This window comes from Rattus rattus, chromosome 8 (assembly GCF_011064425.1).
Source record: "Rattus rattus isolate New Zealand chromosome 8, Rrattus_CSIRO_v1, whole genome shotgun sequence".
NCBI lineage: Eukaryota > Metazoa > Chordata > Mammalia > Rodentia > Muridae > Rattus > Rattus rattus.
This window is the reverse complement of record NC_046161.1, coordinates 59,191,290-59,205,104: the sequence shown is the minus strand read 5'-3', so window position 1 is coordinate 59,205,104 and position 13,815 is coordinate 59,191,290. Positions and strand designations below refer to the sequence as shown.

Sequence of the window (13,815 nt, the reverse complement as noted above, 5' to 3'; positions counted from 1 at the left end):
TTTTGTTTTTCCTTTCCTTTTTGTTGATTTATCTTCAGTTTTTGTACGGCTGCCTTTGGTTGTCAGTCATTTGCTTACGGTATGTACAGAAGTGGAAGTCAGAGGACAACTTCCCTTAGTCTATGTCTAAGGATAATCTTTCTGCAGACTCTCGATCACTGGAACTAAAAGGTGTGCACCACTATGCCCAGCCCTCTGGTTCTGGAAACATCCTTTCAGAGAGAAGGTTTCATGTAGCCCAGGCTAGACTGAAATCACTATATACTATAGCTAAGGATAACCTCAGCCTCCAGATTCCTCTGACTCTATATCCCATGGGATGACAGGCACATGCTACCATGCTCATCTATTACATCAGCATCATCATTGTCACCATCATCATCACCATCATCATCTCACTTTGGCTACTGTGAATGTCAGCTTTGTGTAGCATGAGTACTATAATATTTTGGGGACTATGGACGCTTTAGTTTTAGCCCAATATTAAATCGTATTTGGGTTGTGTTTTTGTTTTGATCTCTGTAGGGAGAGTTTTAACTCTCTGTCAGTCTGATCTATCTCTTACGTGTGTAAATCAAAGATTATGCTGAGACTCAAATGGGATTCCCTTCAAACTCTCTAGCCCACAGAGGCCTCTTTCCTGATTTTTTTATACATAAAATATGGTTCTCCTATGACTTTAGTTTTTAGAGCTATGATGGTCCACTGTGACTGCCCTTGGGGCAAGGAGGTACTGGAAGAGAGAACAGAAAACTTGAACTTCATCAGTTCTTTCTTACTTTGCAGAATTTTTCGTTGTTTATATATATTTTCTGGAGTTTATAGTAAATAGATATAGGGTGGGCTGAAATGGACTTATGCTCTCACAGTGGATCCAAACTATCACCTGACGTTTTTAAATGGTTTTTGCTAGGCGTGTGTATGAGTGCAGTAGAGGGAGAGGACAACCTTGAGTGCTGTTCCCAGGCACCAAGAACCTAACAAATGTAAATTATATGTATGATATGCACATGAGAGCAGGTGCCTGAGGAGGCCAGAGTGCCAGATCTGCCTGAAGCTGTGCACCTCTGATGTGGGGGTTTGCCTACTTTTGTTGTTGTGATAGGACTGGGTCTTTGTGCTATTTGGTTTTGTTTTGTTTTGTTCCCCAACCTTATCCCCAACATGATACAAACTAGAGTTATCTGGGAAGAGGGACCTCAATTTTAAACATGTCCCCCAGTCAGATTAGTCTGTAGGCAAATCTATGGGCGATCATGCTGGAGTGCTGTGGGTGATGCCAGCCCTGGGCAGGCAGTCCTGAGCAGTGAGAGAAAGCAGGGTGGGCAACTCATGGGGAGCAAGTCAGTGAGAAGTTTTCCTCCACGTTTCTCCCCCTGGTCTTCTTGCCCTTGAGTTCTTGCCCTGACTTCTCTCAAAGATGGACTGTAATTGGAACATGTAAGCCAATAAACCCTTTCCTCTCTAAAACTGCTTTTGGTCATGGTCATTATCACAGCAACAGGAAGCAAACTGACCGTCTCACTAGTGTGGAAGTCGGGACATAGGCTGGCCTAGCTGGCCTAGCACTGGGAGTACAAGAGTGCTACTCTAGCTGTTTGTTTGTAATGAGAGTTCTAGGGATAAGACTCAGGCAAGTGCTTTACCAATTTAGATATCCCAGCCCCCATTCTGTATTTTTAATTTTTTTCTTTCTCTGATTCAGTACAGATATTTTTAAGTGGCATCTCTAATCTTTCATTTTGTTTTATTTGTTATCAAATTTATCTATTGCGTTTTCAATATATATTGCATTCTCAATAAATGCTTACACTCATTTCTCCTTTTCCTCCAAAAGATCCTTATTACCTTGTGAAATTCTCCATTTGTCTAATTTCTGTTTCTTTTCCTTTATATCCTTGGATATGTGAAAATTTCCTAAAGGTCCCTTGCTAATACAGATATCTGGATCATCTGAGGTTCGGTTTCCATTACCTACTTCTGATAAGGACTCCAGGGACTTTATTCCTTCAAAAAGGGTATATTCTTTCTTGTGCTAAATGAAAGCTGATTATTGTAATTTAGTCACAGACTGAGCCAAATCAATTCTAGGCTTTATAGTTTACCTAGAGATCGCCAACTATCCTAAGACACAGACTCTCTGGGAGGGAGGGAAGGGGAAGGAGTAGTACTGGGGTTGAGTCCAGCCACTGAACTTAATCCTTAGCCCTGGCGTGTGCCTCTCAGACTTCAGGGACTGTTGGACAGAGCCCCTCCATTTTGGCAGCTCAGAGATGCTTGCTGCTCTTCTCGACATAGAGCCCAACTCCTAAGCATTATCTTTCAGAGGCTTTCTGCTTACCTGTCTCATGGAACATCAGTACTGGGGAAATGTGCTTCCTCACCCCTTGCAGGATTGCCCTCTCCAACCTTGCCTAAGGGAATCAATCCTGCATTGTCTTTAGAACCAGTAATCACTTTCCCTGAAGGAGATGCCAGGCAAGACAATGCTTATGTTCTCCAATGCCCACCAACTGTTGTCTCTAGATGTAACTAGACACAAGTCTAAGCAGGTTCCTACAAGTGAGATATAAAGTGTAGTCTGTAAGGAGGTAAGCTATACCACTAAAGAAATAATTCATTCAAGTAGAGGTCTAGGGCATGTGTGGGAATGGATTTTATGGGTGTGGGATAATGCAAAGAACCTAAAAAAGAATTAGGCTGAATTTATCAGTATGGACCCATTGAACAGAGACTCTAGATTTAGTATGAAAGTATGAACAGTTAAAAAAGGTGCTGAGAGTTTGACCGTAGACTAAAGTATTTGTCAAAAGATGACCTGCTTAAAAGGAACTAGAGATGCCTGATATCCCTTAGTTTGGTAAGGATGAAGGGATTTTAAGGCTGAGTAAAACTGGGATGCTGGAATGCATTTGCTGTTTAAAACCGAATACACCATGATGGAGAGGCCCAGAAGACATGTCTTTCTCTAATCCTGTAAGATAGGGAACACGTCAAGAACTTTGTCAGACATTATGGTGAGAGATGTAGCCACTCTGCTGGAGGAATGAGACATAACAGGTCTAAGCGGACCCTGAGGAGTGTGGGCAAGTGTAGCACTGGCTTTCCAAAGGCCAGTGACAAAACCTTTGTTCCTAAGGCCCTCAAGTCTTACATGTTGTGTCCCCTCCCCCATCTTTCATTCTTCTCTCTCCTCTCAAAGATGGCAAACTTAACATTTTGTGTTCACAATTAGTGGAAATGCCTTCTGAGGAAAAAGACCATTGGTTTAGTTCCTTCGTGTAATTTTTTGCTTTTCTGTTCCCTTACTGTGACAGTTCTCTGATGATTATAAACACATACTTTCTACACTTTCATATTTCCTCTACATTTTTGCTCTTGGGAGAAATACAAGTCTGTCACAAGATACTTCATGCTACCCAGGAGGAGACAGCATACTCCTGGTTAGTAATTTTGGAGACATACTGGACACTGACAAAAATGTCTATTCTGAAGGAAATACTGAACTTAAGAGCATTTACTGACCTTGCAAAGGACCTGTGTTTGGTTCCCAGCCCCCACATGGCAGCTCACAACTGTAACTATAGATTCTGGGAATCCTATACCCTCTTCTGGGCTCTGGAGTCACTTGTACACTGTTGGTTCACGTGAACTCACATAGGCATACGTGCATGTCAGTTAAAAAAATCTTTAAGGGCTGGAGAGATGGCTCAGCGTTAAGAGCACTGACTGCTCTTCCAGAGGTCTTAAGTTTAATTCCCAGCAACCATACTGTGGCTTACAACCATCTGTAACAGGATGCAATGCCCTCTTCTGGCACATATATAAAATAAATCTTAAAAAATCTCTTTAAAAATCCTCGTTGACTTTTATAGGCTGTATCTGAGGAGAATGGTTAGGACAGATGTGCTCATAAGCAGGCTGTGAGTAGTAGTGGCAGAGGCAGATGTAGCAAATGCCGATCAACCTACCTTTGACGACGTGGTGTACATGGCGAACCTTGAGTACCATTTGCTTGCTTTCTCTGCAACTCCTTTCCCAGCAGTGAACACACTGTGTCTTAGAACATCAAGTTTAGGTACCAGCAGTGTGTCTAAGTTAAATGAGGGTGATGAATGGGCTAGTGTTTCTTGTGATCCTTCCCTAAATGGACAAGTGGGTGAGAAGGCTGGTGAGGACCACAGTCTATCCCTTGGTCTCTCCTCACTTTTGGTGTAACTTTTGGATTTGGTAAGTCTCACTGGCCTAGGAGAATTAGGAGGCAGGCTTGATCTTCTGCAGGCCTTGACCAATGTTGGACTTTTCTTATTGGTTAACTTCTCATCAGATGCTCGCTGTAAATCAATGCTTGGTGTACGGCTTGTCAAAGGACTGCTCATGTTATTCATGTACATCTCAATTTCTTCAGCTAAATTACGCCTGGCAGATGGCGTTGAGATGCTCTTGTTATCATCTTCGTCCTCTTCCTCTTCCACTTTCTGCTGCTGCTCAGTCTCAGCAACCAAGAGCGAGAGAGGATCAAATCCTGTTACAACATCTGTTTTTTCAGACGGTTTTACTGAAAAGCTGCTGTTCATTCGCTGAAGCCTCTTGGGATTTTGTGCAGCGACACATCCCACTTTTGAACCATCTGTTTCTGTGTCTAAATCTTCTAAGTCAAAAATAACAGGAGACTCCACTTTATCCAAGCAGTTAGAAGCATCGAAAGGTGTGTCATCGTCACTAGACTCCTTCTCTAGGCTGTCTCTTTTTGATCTTACCGGTGGCTTTCCAATATCAAGACTATTTGGTCTTGTGCTTTTTGAGATAACATTTGAAAGAATCTTTGCATCAGCGCCTAACTTTTCAACCATATCTCCAGGGTTTGTTTCTTGGTTAATTCTGTTCAGCATAAATCTCATCAGTACCCCACCACTAAGATTACGGTTCCTGTTTCCCCAAGGCATTTGCTGCTGCAAATGAGATTCATCATCACTTTTATGCCTTTTCCTAAAGCATCTGCTTGGCATGGTTTGTACTTCATTTGTGTCCTCACGAGATGGCACTAAGAGCAGCTCAGGTGTGCTTTCTGAAAAACAAGAAATATGTTTTCAGTATAAAAATGGACTCTGCAAATATGTCATCTTAAACATTTAAAATTCTAGTAATGGGGATGAGAACAGCAGGTGCTCACTGGCTGCCTGGAACTCGGCAGGCCCCATTTTAGGCAGTTTACTGCTATTGTGGCTATAAACATCCCATCATTCAGAGCAGATAAAACAGATATGCAGAGAGAGAATCGATTTAAGCCAAAGTTATACAGTTTTAAGCAACAGAACTGAGATTCAAATTCAAATTTGTCTAATGAGAAAGGCTATGCTTCTAGCCATTAAAATATACTGCTTATAAAAGAAAAACTTACCAAGGAAGATATTCTTTTTAACAGTAATAAATTTATACTAAATTAAGTAACAGCTTAACTATGCTAGATGAACTTGAAAGTCTGAGCCATCTCCTTATTACAATGGGAAACAAGCCCCAATACCAAATCAATGGTAACAATTTTATCCACTTGCAAAAATCTTCAAATATGTTTTGACTACATATGTAGATTTAGTAACTTTACCTTTGTTTTAATATACAAATTTCTGTATTGTATTATTGTATTTTTTAAGAGAAAAACATTGATTTTTGGTTTTTTTTAGAGACACTATCTCACTAAGCAGCCAGGGCTGCCTGAAGTGTGCTAAGTAGACCAGGGGTCAGGAGCTCACAGGATTCACTCGCTTTTGCCTCCCGAGTGGTGGGGTCAAAGGCATGCAACACCATGGCCAAGGCATTAGCCTTGTAAGCTCTCTGAAGGACCGTTTAGTCTCTGAGTAGAACAGACTACACCAGACTATAAAAGCACATGGCTCGTTTAAAAGTTGGCTAGGTGTACAGTCCCCTCAGATTCCTCCTCCCTCCCCGTGTTTGCACACTTTCCTTTCTGAAAGTCCCAACAGTCCAAATTCAAAAGGCAGCATTCAGGCCGCAGGTGTGCCCTTATACCTTGTTATAATAAAAGCTTCAACAAATATGTTATAAAACACAAACCCCAAGCTCCTAAATTTACTAGGAGAGGGCCCACAAATATAAATAAATTAAAAATAGTCACTGGTGTCAGTAGGATGGCTCAGTGGGTAAGGATATCTGCCACTAAGTAAAACCAAATCTGATTTTTTTTTAAAAAGATTTATTTATTTTATATATATGTCTTCACACACAGAAGAGGGCATAGGAACACATTACAGATGGTTGTGAGCCACCATGTGGTTGCTGGGAATTGAACTCAGGACCTCTGGAAGAGCAGCCAGTGCTCTTAACCACTGAGCCATCTCTCCAGCCCCCAAATCTAATTCTAAAACATTTAAAAATACATACTTAGCCGACACAGATAGAATTCATTCTGCATATGCAAATGTACACTATTCAACTTACCCTCACATTCTCCAGACATTTTATCAGCACCGTCCTGATTTGTACCATTGAGGCGAACTATAGTGGAAGAACTCTGGTAACTGAGAGTAGGAAGGCAGTCAGCACTTCCTTTTGCACTCTCATTCTCTGACACTATAGAGGAGAAAATAGAAATGTTAACAAAATTAAACTCATGTATGTCGAGGCTGTACAAAGAGAGGTTTTTAGTCTTACATATTTCAAAATAAAAACTGGCGATGAGCATACTAACCGCTTCCCTACACACTTGTCAGATAAGTTACTGCACTTAAAGGCCATCAAGTGTGGGTCAAATTACTAAGAGCCGGTTATATATAAGGCAGAATTTTATATTTTCTCTTTGGTTGTAAAAGACACATTTTGGAGTGGGAAGAAAGGGGAAATATAAATCATAATTCACCAATAAACTTTAAGTAAAGATATTGTCCTGGCTAGTTTTATGTCAACTTGACACAAGCTGCAGTCATCAGGGAGGAGGGAGCCTCCCTGCAGAAAATGCCTGTATAAGATCTGGCTGCAGGCAAGCCTGTAGGGCATTTTTTTAACTAGTGATTGATGGGAGATGGCCCAGCCCATTGTGGTGGGGCCAGCCTTGGTCCTGAGTTCTGTAAGAAACCAGAGAGAGAAGCCATGGGGAACAAGCCAGTAAGCAGTACCCTCCATTGTCAGCATCAGTCCTGTCTCCAGAGTCCTGCCCTGTTTGTTTCTTCCTTGTTTGTTCCTGCTTTGGCTTCCCTCAGTGGACTGTGATTGGAGATATGGAAGCCAAATATCCCCTTTCCTTCCCAAGTTGCTTTCGTTCAGGGTGTTTTATCACAATAATAGACCTAACTAAGACAAGTGGTATTAAACCTCAGAAAAGGAGATCTGTTCTAAAAGAAAAAAAAATAGACATTTCTAGTACAACTATTTTAACACAGCATTCACTTTAGCAGGATTTGCTTGGAAAGTGTTGCACCACTGAGCAGTCACACTTGCTATACGATGCTTTTGGGTGAGAGTACTAGGTAGTAAAGAGAATCAATGGGAAGGAAGATAATTATAACAGGAAGATAGAAGGCAAAGCTAGCACTTATATACTTAAAGTTATTTGTATTTTCTATGCATGGAAGTGCACAAGCTCACACAAAATCAACTTAACAATCAATACCTACAGGAACTAGAGTCGCTCCCTTTTTTATCCTTTTCCCCTTGAGTGTCTTCAGTAGATGTAGCTTCTCTTCTAACATCGTCTTTAGATAATGAACCATATCCAAGATCAGACCGGCCACCTGAGCAAAAACAGAGACAAACACTAGGCTGCTTATCAGAAACTTTTATTGAGATTATTTCTTACACAAATTTAACTACCAGCAGAAGACTCGTCAACTGCAAAAGTCCCGGCAACACAACACCCTCAACGAACACTCCTGCTTCCGGTCTTGAGAGACAGCAACACTGTCTGCTGAAGGACTAAGGTATCGACTGTGACAGGACTCAAGTGGTGACATTCCCAGAATGGATCACACGATTAACATCTTGGCCTGCTGGCCAATTCCCACAACATCTGTAACAAACTTCTTTGGTGGAACCAGCTAGACTGAGGTGGTACACACTAGTGTTTAGATTTTCCATGGGCTTCAGGGTAATCTCCAGTCAAAACGCACGATTGTGTTGGTTGCCCAGCACCTACCTCCATTAATGTAGGAAAGGGAAAATTTCTAGGTAATTTACTTTGAATTTCACATTGTAGTCAAGTAAATAGACATTTATGTTACTCTGTGGGGACCAAAACAAATAAACAGACAAAACCAGACGAGCTAGACACTCTTCATTCAATTCCATCATCTTTCTAGGTAAAAGTCTGGATTGATTTTTTAAAGCTGGGATCTCCCACAGCCCTGACTGGCCTGGAACTCTCTCTGTAGACCAGGCTGGTATTGAAGAGATCCACCTGCCTCTGCCTCCTGAGTGCTGGGATTAAAGGTGTGGACTACTATGTCTGGCCTGCGTTCTAACTAAGCAATGAAGAAGAGAAATTTACAAGGAATTCATAACATGCACACAAAGGTCACTGAAATTCAATGTCTAATGATTCTACCACAAAGTCAGGTTCCTTTAACTTCATTGACAAATAATTTTTCTTAAAACTGAACCAAACAGTTATAGAACCATACCTTAGTACAAATACATAGGAGTGAGAAAATACAGTGTGTTAAAATTACTCTTAAAATGCTGGGCCTGGTGAGGCAGAGGCAGGGTCTGTGAGTTCCAGAACAGCCAAGGCAGAGAAACTCTGTCTCAGAACAACCCTGTCCCCAGCACCCCACAAAAAGCTAAGGCTTTGAGTGGCAGGTGATGTGTGGCAATGTGTGATTTTAAATAACTTACTGTTTTTGTATGAACTTCCAGTTTCCAGATTTATAAAACAATGCTATGTTTATAAGAATAAAAATAAAAGTTTTGTAAACTTGCAAAAAATTCTAAAGAGGTTATATCACTTAGGAACTTACTATTATGTCTTTGATATTAATCTAGTTGTTTTGCTTAAAGGACCTTTCAGGTCTTATTTCCAAAGAAATCACAAACTGAAAATTTTAAAGATATTTTTGTTAGATTTCACAGTATTCTGAGTCAGCCTTTTTAAAAAAAAAGGCAAACTTTTCATTTTAAGATCTCTTCATTTTAAGGAACTAAGCCTGAGACCAACTTCCACAACTGATTAAATTCACACGGCAGAATCAAGAATAAAATCAGTTAAGGAGAAATTAATGTGCTACATTTTAGCACAACCAGCTCACATTTATTAGTCTTAAAAGTAGACTTAAAATGAAAGAGGCTGAAATAATATTGCTGTTTTTAGAAATAGCACTCTTCATATTTTATGTTTTTTTTTAAGTTTCTGTCCATTAAGAGTTCAAGTTCATAATATACTAAAAGTCACCTGTGTTTTTAAATAATGAAAAGTCACAATTCTGCAAGAACTTAGTGGGTTTAATACTACTGCTTTCATGCTTGTGAAAGTCCTTACTTGTATTGCACGTGTGTATGGACATGTTTGTGAACTTCCAGACAAGTAGAAGACAGAGGATAGTTTGCAAGAGTGGGTCCTCTCTTTCCATGTGGGTGCTGGGGATGTGGAAGTCAGGTCACTGGGTGTAGCAAAAAGTGCCTTTATCACAGAACCACAGTGCCTGCCCTTATGTGCGAGTCCTGTGTATCAGTGAAAGTGATGTCACAGTCACTGCTAGGACTTCTGCATTTAAATTGAAACCTTTTCTTTTAAAAAGGTTTAATTTTTAAAAAAGATTTTTCTTTTATGTATATGAGTTCACTATAGCTATCTTCAGACACACCAGAAGAGGGCATCAAATCCCATTACAGATGTTTGTGAGCCACCATGTGGTTGCTGGGATTTGAACTCAGGACCTCTGGAAGAGCAGTCAATGCTCTTAACTGCTGAGCCATCTCTCCAGCCCAAAAAATGTTTAATTTAAAAGTTGCAAAAATTAACATTTTAGAGAAAGTTCTTGGTGGTAGTCTTTACCCATTTTCTCCTAACCAAACCCTACATGACCACGGCATAATGTTAAAATCAGGGAATTGGTGTAATACTCTTTACTCAGACCCATAGATAGGATTTCTTAAGAAGAAAATCTGTCCATGAAAATAACATGCCAAGGGGCTGGAAGAACAGCTCATTGGCAGAGCCCTTGCCCAGCATGTATAAATTTGATCCTTTGCCCTAAAAAAAGGCAGCCTTGAAATGGTAAAGAAATTGTGGCTACTTAGAGCTACCTGTATTATCATGAACTAAATACTTGAATTAAGTACTTTGAATCCCTCCAATAAATAATGAAGAAAGCTACATGTAGCCATTAAATTTAATGTCAAGTGCCTAACAGAAAATCAAAACGTGACAGTCAAAAATGTCATTGAAAACAAAGTAAAAACAGAGTAGCAAGTATAGTTTTTTTTTTTTTTTGGGGTTCTTTTTTTCGGAGCTGGGGACCGAACCCAGGGCCTTGCGCTTCCTAGGCAAGCGCTCTACCACTGAGCTAAATCCCCAACCCTGCAAGTATAGTTTTAAAATGTACTATAATAAATGTATACAGAAGTACACAAAAGGTGCATGCTCTACAAGGTGTGTGCCAAGGCCACTATCCACGCTCTCATGACTGACAGCATCTGTCACTGCCATCTGCTTAAAAACCTAGTTTCACAGCATTTTGGAAGTACCAGTGTGACACTGCAGAGTTTGCTGTTAAAGCTAATAACCTACTATGGAACCAAGGGGAAAGTGCCACATACTCAGCAAAATTCAGCTATAACACAGAATCTATTGTGAGTTATTTATGACTACTAAAACAAGATCACTAAACATTGATAATTTAACAACTGGAGAAAGGAATCTAATATGTTTCTAAAATGGGAAGAATTGTCTAATACAGGTAGAATTTCCTTAATCTGAAAACCTGAAACCTAAAACTAATTTACCAACAGGATACCACCAGTGGAAAATTCCAAAGATGACCTCATATGGTAGATCATAGCAAGTCTTAGACACATCATAGACACAAAATAAAATGAACATAAGGTTGTGTGTTCTACATGGAACTGGAGTGGCTTGGTTCCTGCCTCCCATGTAGTTCATTACACATTAACAAACACTGAACTTCTAAAACCTTCTGAATTCACAAGGCTTCCAGAACCAGGCACTGTGTATAATTGTTAATTTTTATTAAAAAGTTGCTGGCTGGCATAAAACCTAGAAAATATCCAGTATTTTTTATGTTTTTTGTTTGTTTTTAAATGTCTAAGCACTCTGCATGTACACCTGCATGCCAGAAGAGGGTATCATGTCCCACATGTGGTGCTCAGAACTGAACTCAGGACCTTTAGAGGAGCAGCCAGTGTTCTTAACCACTGAGTTATCTCACCATCCCAAATATTCAGTATTTTAAGAACTTAGAATTTTCTAAGAATATAAACTTTAACCAGTTAGTTTTGAAAAAATGCAAACCATGCGCATACCTTATAACTCTTTAATTACCTGAGAGCGCTGTCTGTGGTAAGTGTGGATGTTTCTTTAAAGCTCTTTTGAACTGTGCAACTCCTAAAACAACATTTCTTATTTTTGTCCAGAGGAAATAGCCACTACGACTTCTTGAAGGCCATGTACTTTCCAAAACAGCCTAGTCATTTAAAAATTCAGAATTAGTAAAACAATTTTCATAAGTAAACATACACTGGCTTCTGAATCGAGCTAAAGATGATAAAAGTAGATTGCTAACACATTAGAAAACAAAAGTCTTAATTTATAAAATAAATTCTGAACATTCTAAAATAAATACCAGTAGCCCCTGATTATTTTTTGCTACTAATTTAATGTTGTACAATGACAAAAACATATTTTTCCTCATTAAATCCAAACAATTACCTTATTGTAGTACCCATAAGTGATTGCATTGGGGTCAATACCAGCTTTCTGCATTTCAAAAAGCACTCGAACTGCAAGCACAGGCTGGTCGTACTGTCCACAGAGCTGCATGAGAATGCGGTAGCATACCTGCAACACAAGTTGAGAGGTGTAGAGACAAAAACACGTGTCTGCACAGGCATCTACATTAACAACACATCTGGGACCACGTTATTACCTCATCAGGTGGATCCATCTTCTTCAGCTGCATTTTCTTAAGTACATCATACGCTGTTTTCAGAGCCCTGACTTTGGAATGACAAACCTTCACATAAGCTGGGAGACAAATAAACCACAATCCATAACAGTGACGGAGCAGACACCGCGACCACATCTGAGGGATAGAGGAATACCTCTTTGCAATCTTATGGGCTGATTTGATTTCCTAGAGAGAAATCCAAGGTAGAATCCTTATTAATCTGAATGGTGAACGTTTTTGTTAAACTTGTCGACAACGAATATATTTTAAAGTCTCCTCTTGGGTTTGTGTCGTATGATATATAAAATAAAGTGTTAGGTCTGAGTACTACAAACTACATTCAGAGCATCAGGCACCAAAGGTAGATGTGGTAAAGGTTATCAAGGGGAGATGACCATCGGATGCACTTCTGGTCTGATATTTTATTACATGAGCAGCACAGTTTCAATCACCTGCTTTGTTCTTCTGAACATGGGAGAAGGACTGCCAGGACTGCTTGGTTTTGACGGTAGTTTGTTCTTTCTTGCTTGTAGAAATCCTTCAGGCCTCTCAAATAAATTGTTCCGGAGAACTGGGAATCCATTATAGCTGTTTCAGAGAAGAAGAAATTGCCTTTCAACCACAAATAGATTGCTACTAGCTAGAAGAATTATGACCAAACAATGTATTAACTTAGAATTTAACTATAATTCTCTATCAGATTATAAAATATAATCAACAAATAAGTATTGCTATTTTTATAAATATAGACTCAATATATCTGGAAATAAAAGAGGAAACACATTTTAATGACCTTGATATCAAATCCCAAAGCAACTGCAGCGAGCTTTTTAAAATTAGTGTTCATATAAATAAGTAGCTAGTATTTTTGCACATGTTGGTGGTGGTAAGGGGATCACAAAATAATATTTTGTCAGACAAGACAGCCAGCGATGATGTTGCTTTGCATTAAGATATCTGCTGGGGATTGTGGCACACACACCTTTACTCTCAACACTTGAGAAGCAGAGGCAAGAGGATCTCTGAGTTTGAGGCCAGCCTGGTCTACAGAGTGAGTTCCAAGAAAGTCAGAGCTACATAGAGAAACTCTGTCTCAAAAACCCACATATATATATATATATACACACATATATTTATATAATTTTTCATTTTTATAATTCATACTGTCTCTTAAAAGGATGGAAAGAGCAGTGTAGGTGTGACCGCTCGCTCAGCACACGGGGCCAGACTCTCACACTGTCTGGTTGGCTTATCAGGTTTGCTAAGGAGTTTAGGACCTCACTTTTGGAAGAAAGAAAAACAAACTGTGATTCAATGAATTATGGATATGAAATAGAACTAGAATCTTTAAATAAAGTGTTATAGAAGAATAAGAACAATTTAAAATAAGAGGAAATATAGCCTTAGATAAAAGTACAAGTAGATAGCACTGGAAACAAGGTGACAACTGTGTCCCATGGCTCTTATCTTACTGGACCCAGGACTTCCCTGGCTTCTCTGAGAGACTCGAATGCAGGGATGGCACATTGTTCAAGTCTATCTAGCAATCTCTCAGCAGTCTCTTACAAAATTCCTAAATTAACAACAGCTGATGTCAACAAGTCTAAAATTTCATGTCCTTTTTTTTTTTTTTTGGTTCTTTTTTTTTTTTTTTTTCCAGAGCTGGGGACCGAACCCAGGG

General features: G+C 39.6%; 1 protein-coding gene across 1 annotated transcript in view; it reads right to left on the bottom strand.

Annotated features, from left to right (window-relative positions):
- The window catches only part of Dennd4a (DENN domain containing 4A), a 107,459-nt gene that overhangs the window by 18,581 nt on the left and 75,063 nt on the right, over positions 1 to 13,815 (bottom strand). Inside the window, exons 17-23 of the mRNA XM_032911013.1 lie at positions 12,587 to 12,722; positions 12,114 to 12,320; positions 11,897 to 12,025; positions 11,510 to 11,651; positions 7,632 to 7,748; positions 6,460 to 6,591; positions 3,972 to 5,068 (exon numbers count right to left, since the gene is read on the bottom strand). Coding sequence (XP_032766904.1) covers positions 3,972 to 5,068; positions 6,460 to 6,591; positions 7,632 to 7,748; positions 11,510 to 11,651; positions 11,897 to 12,025; positions 12,114 to 12,320; positions 12,587 to 12,722 — 1,960 coding nt within the window. The remainder of the gene's footprint in view (positions 1 to 3,971; positions 5,069 to 6,459; positions 6,592 to 7,631; positions 7,749 to 11,509; positions 11,652 to 11,896; positions 12,026 to 12,113; positions 12,321 to 12,586; positions 12,723 to 13,815) is intronic.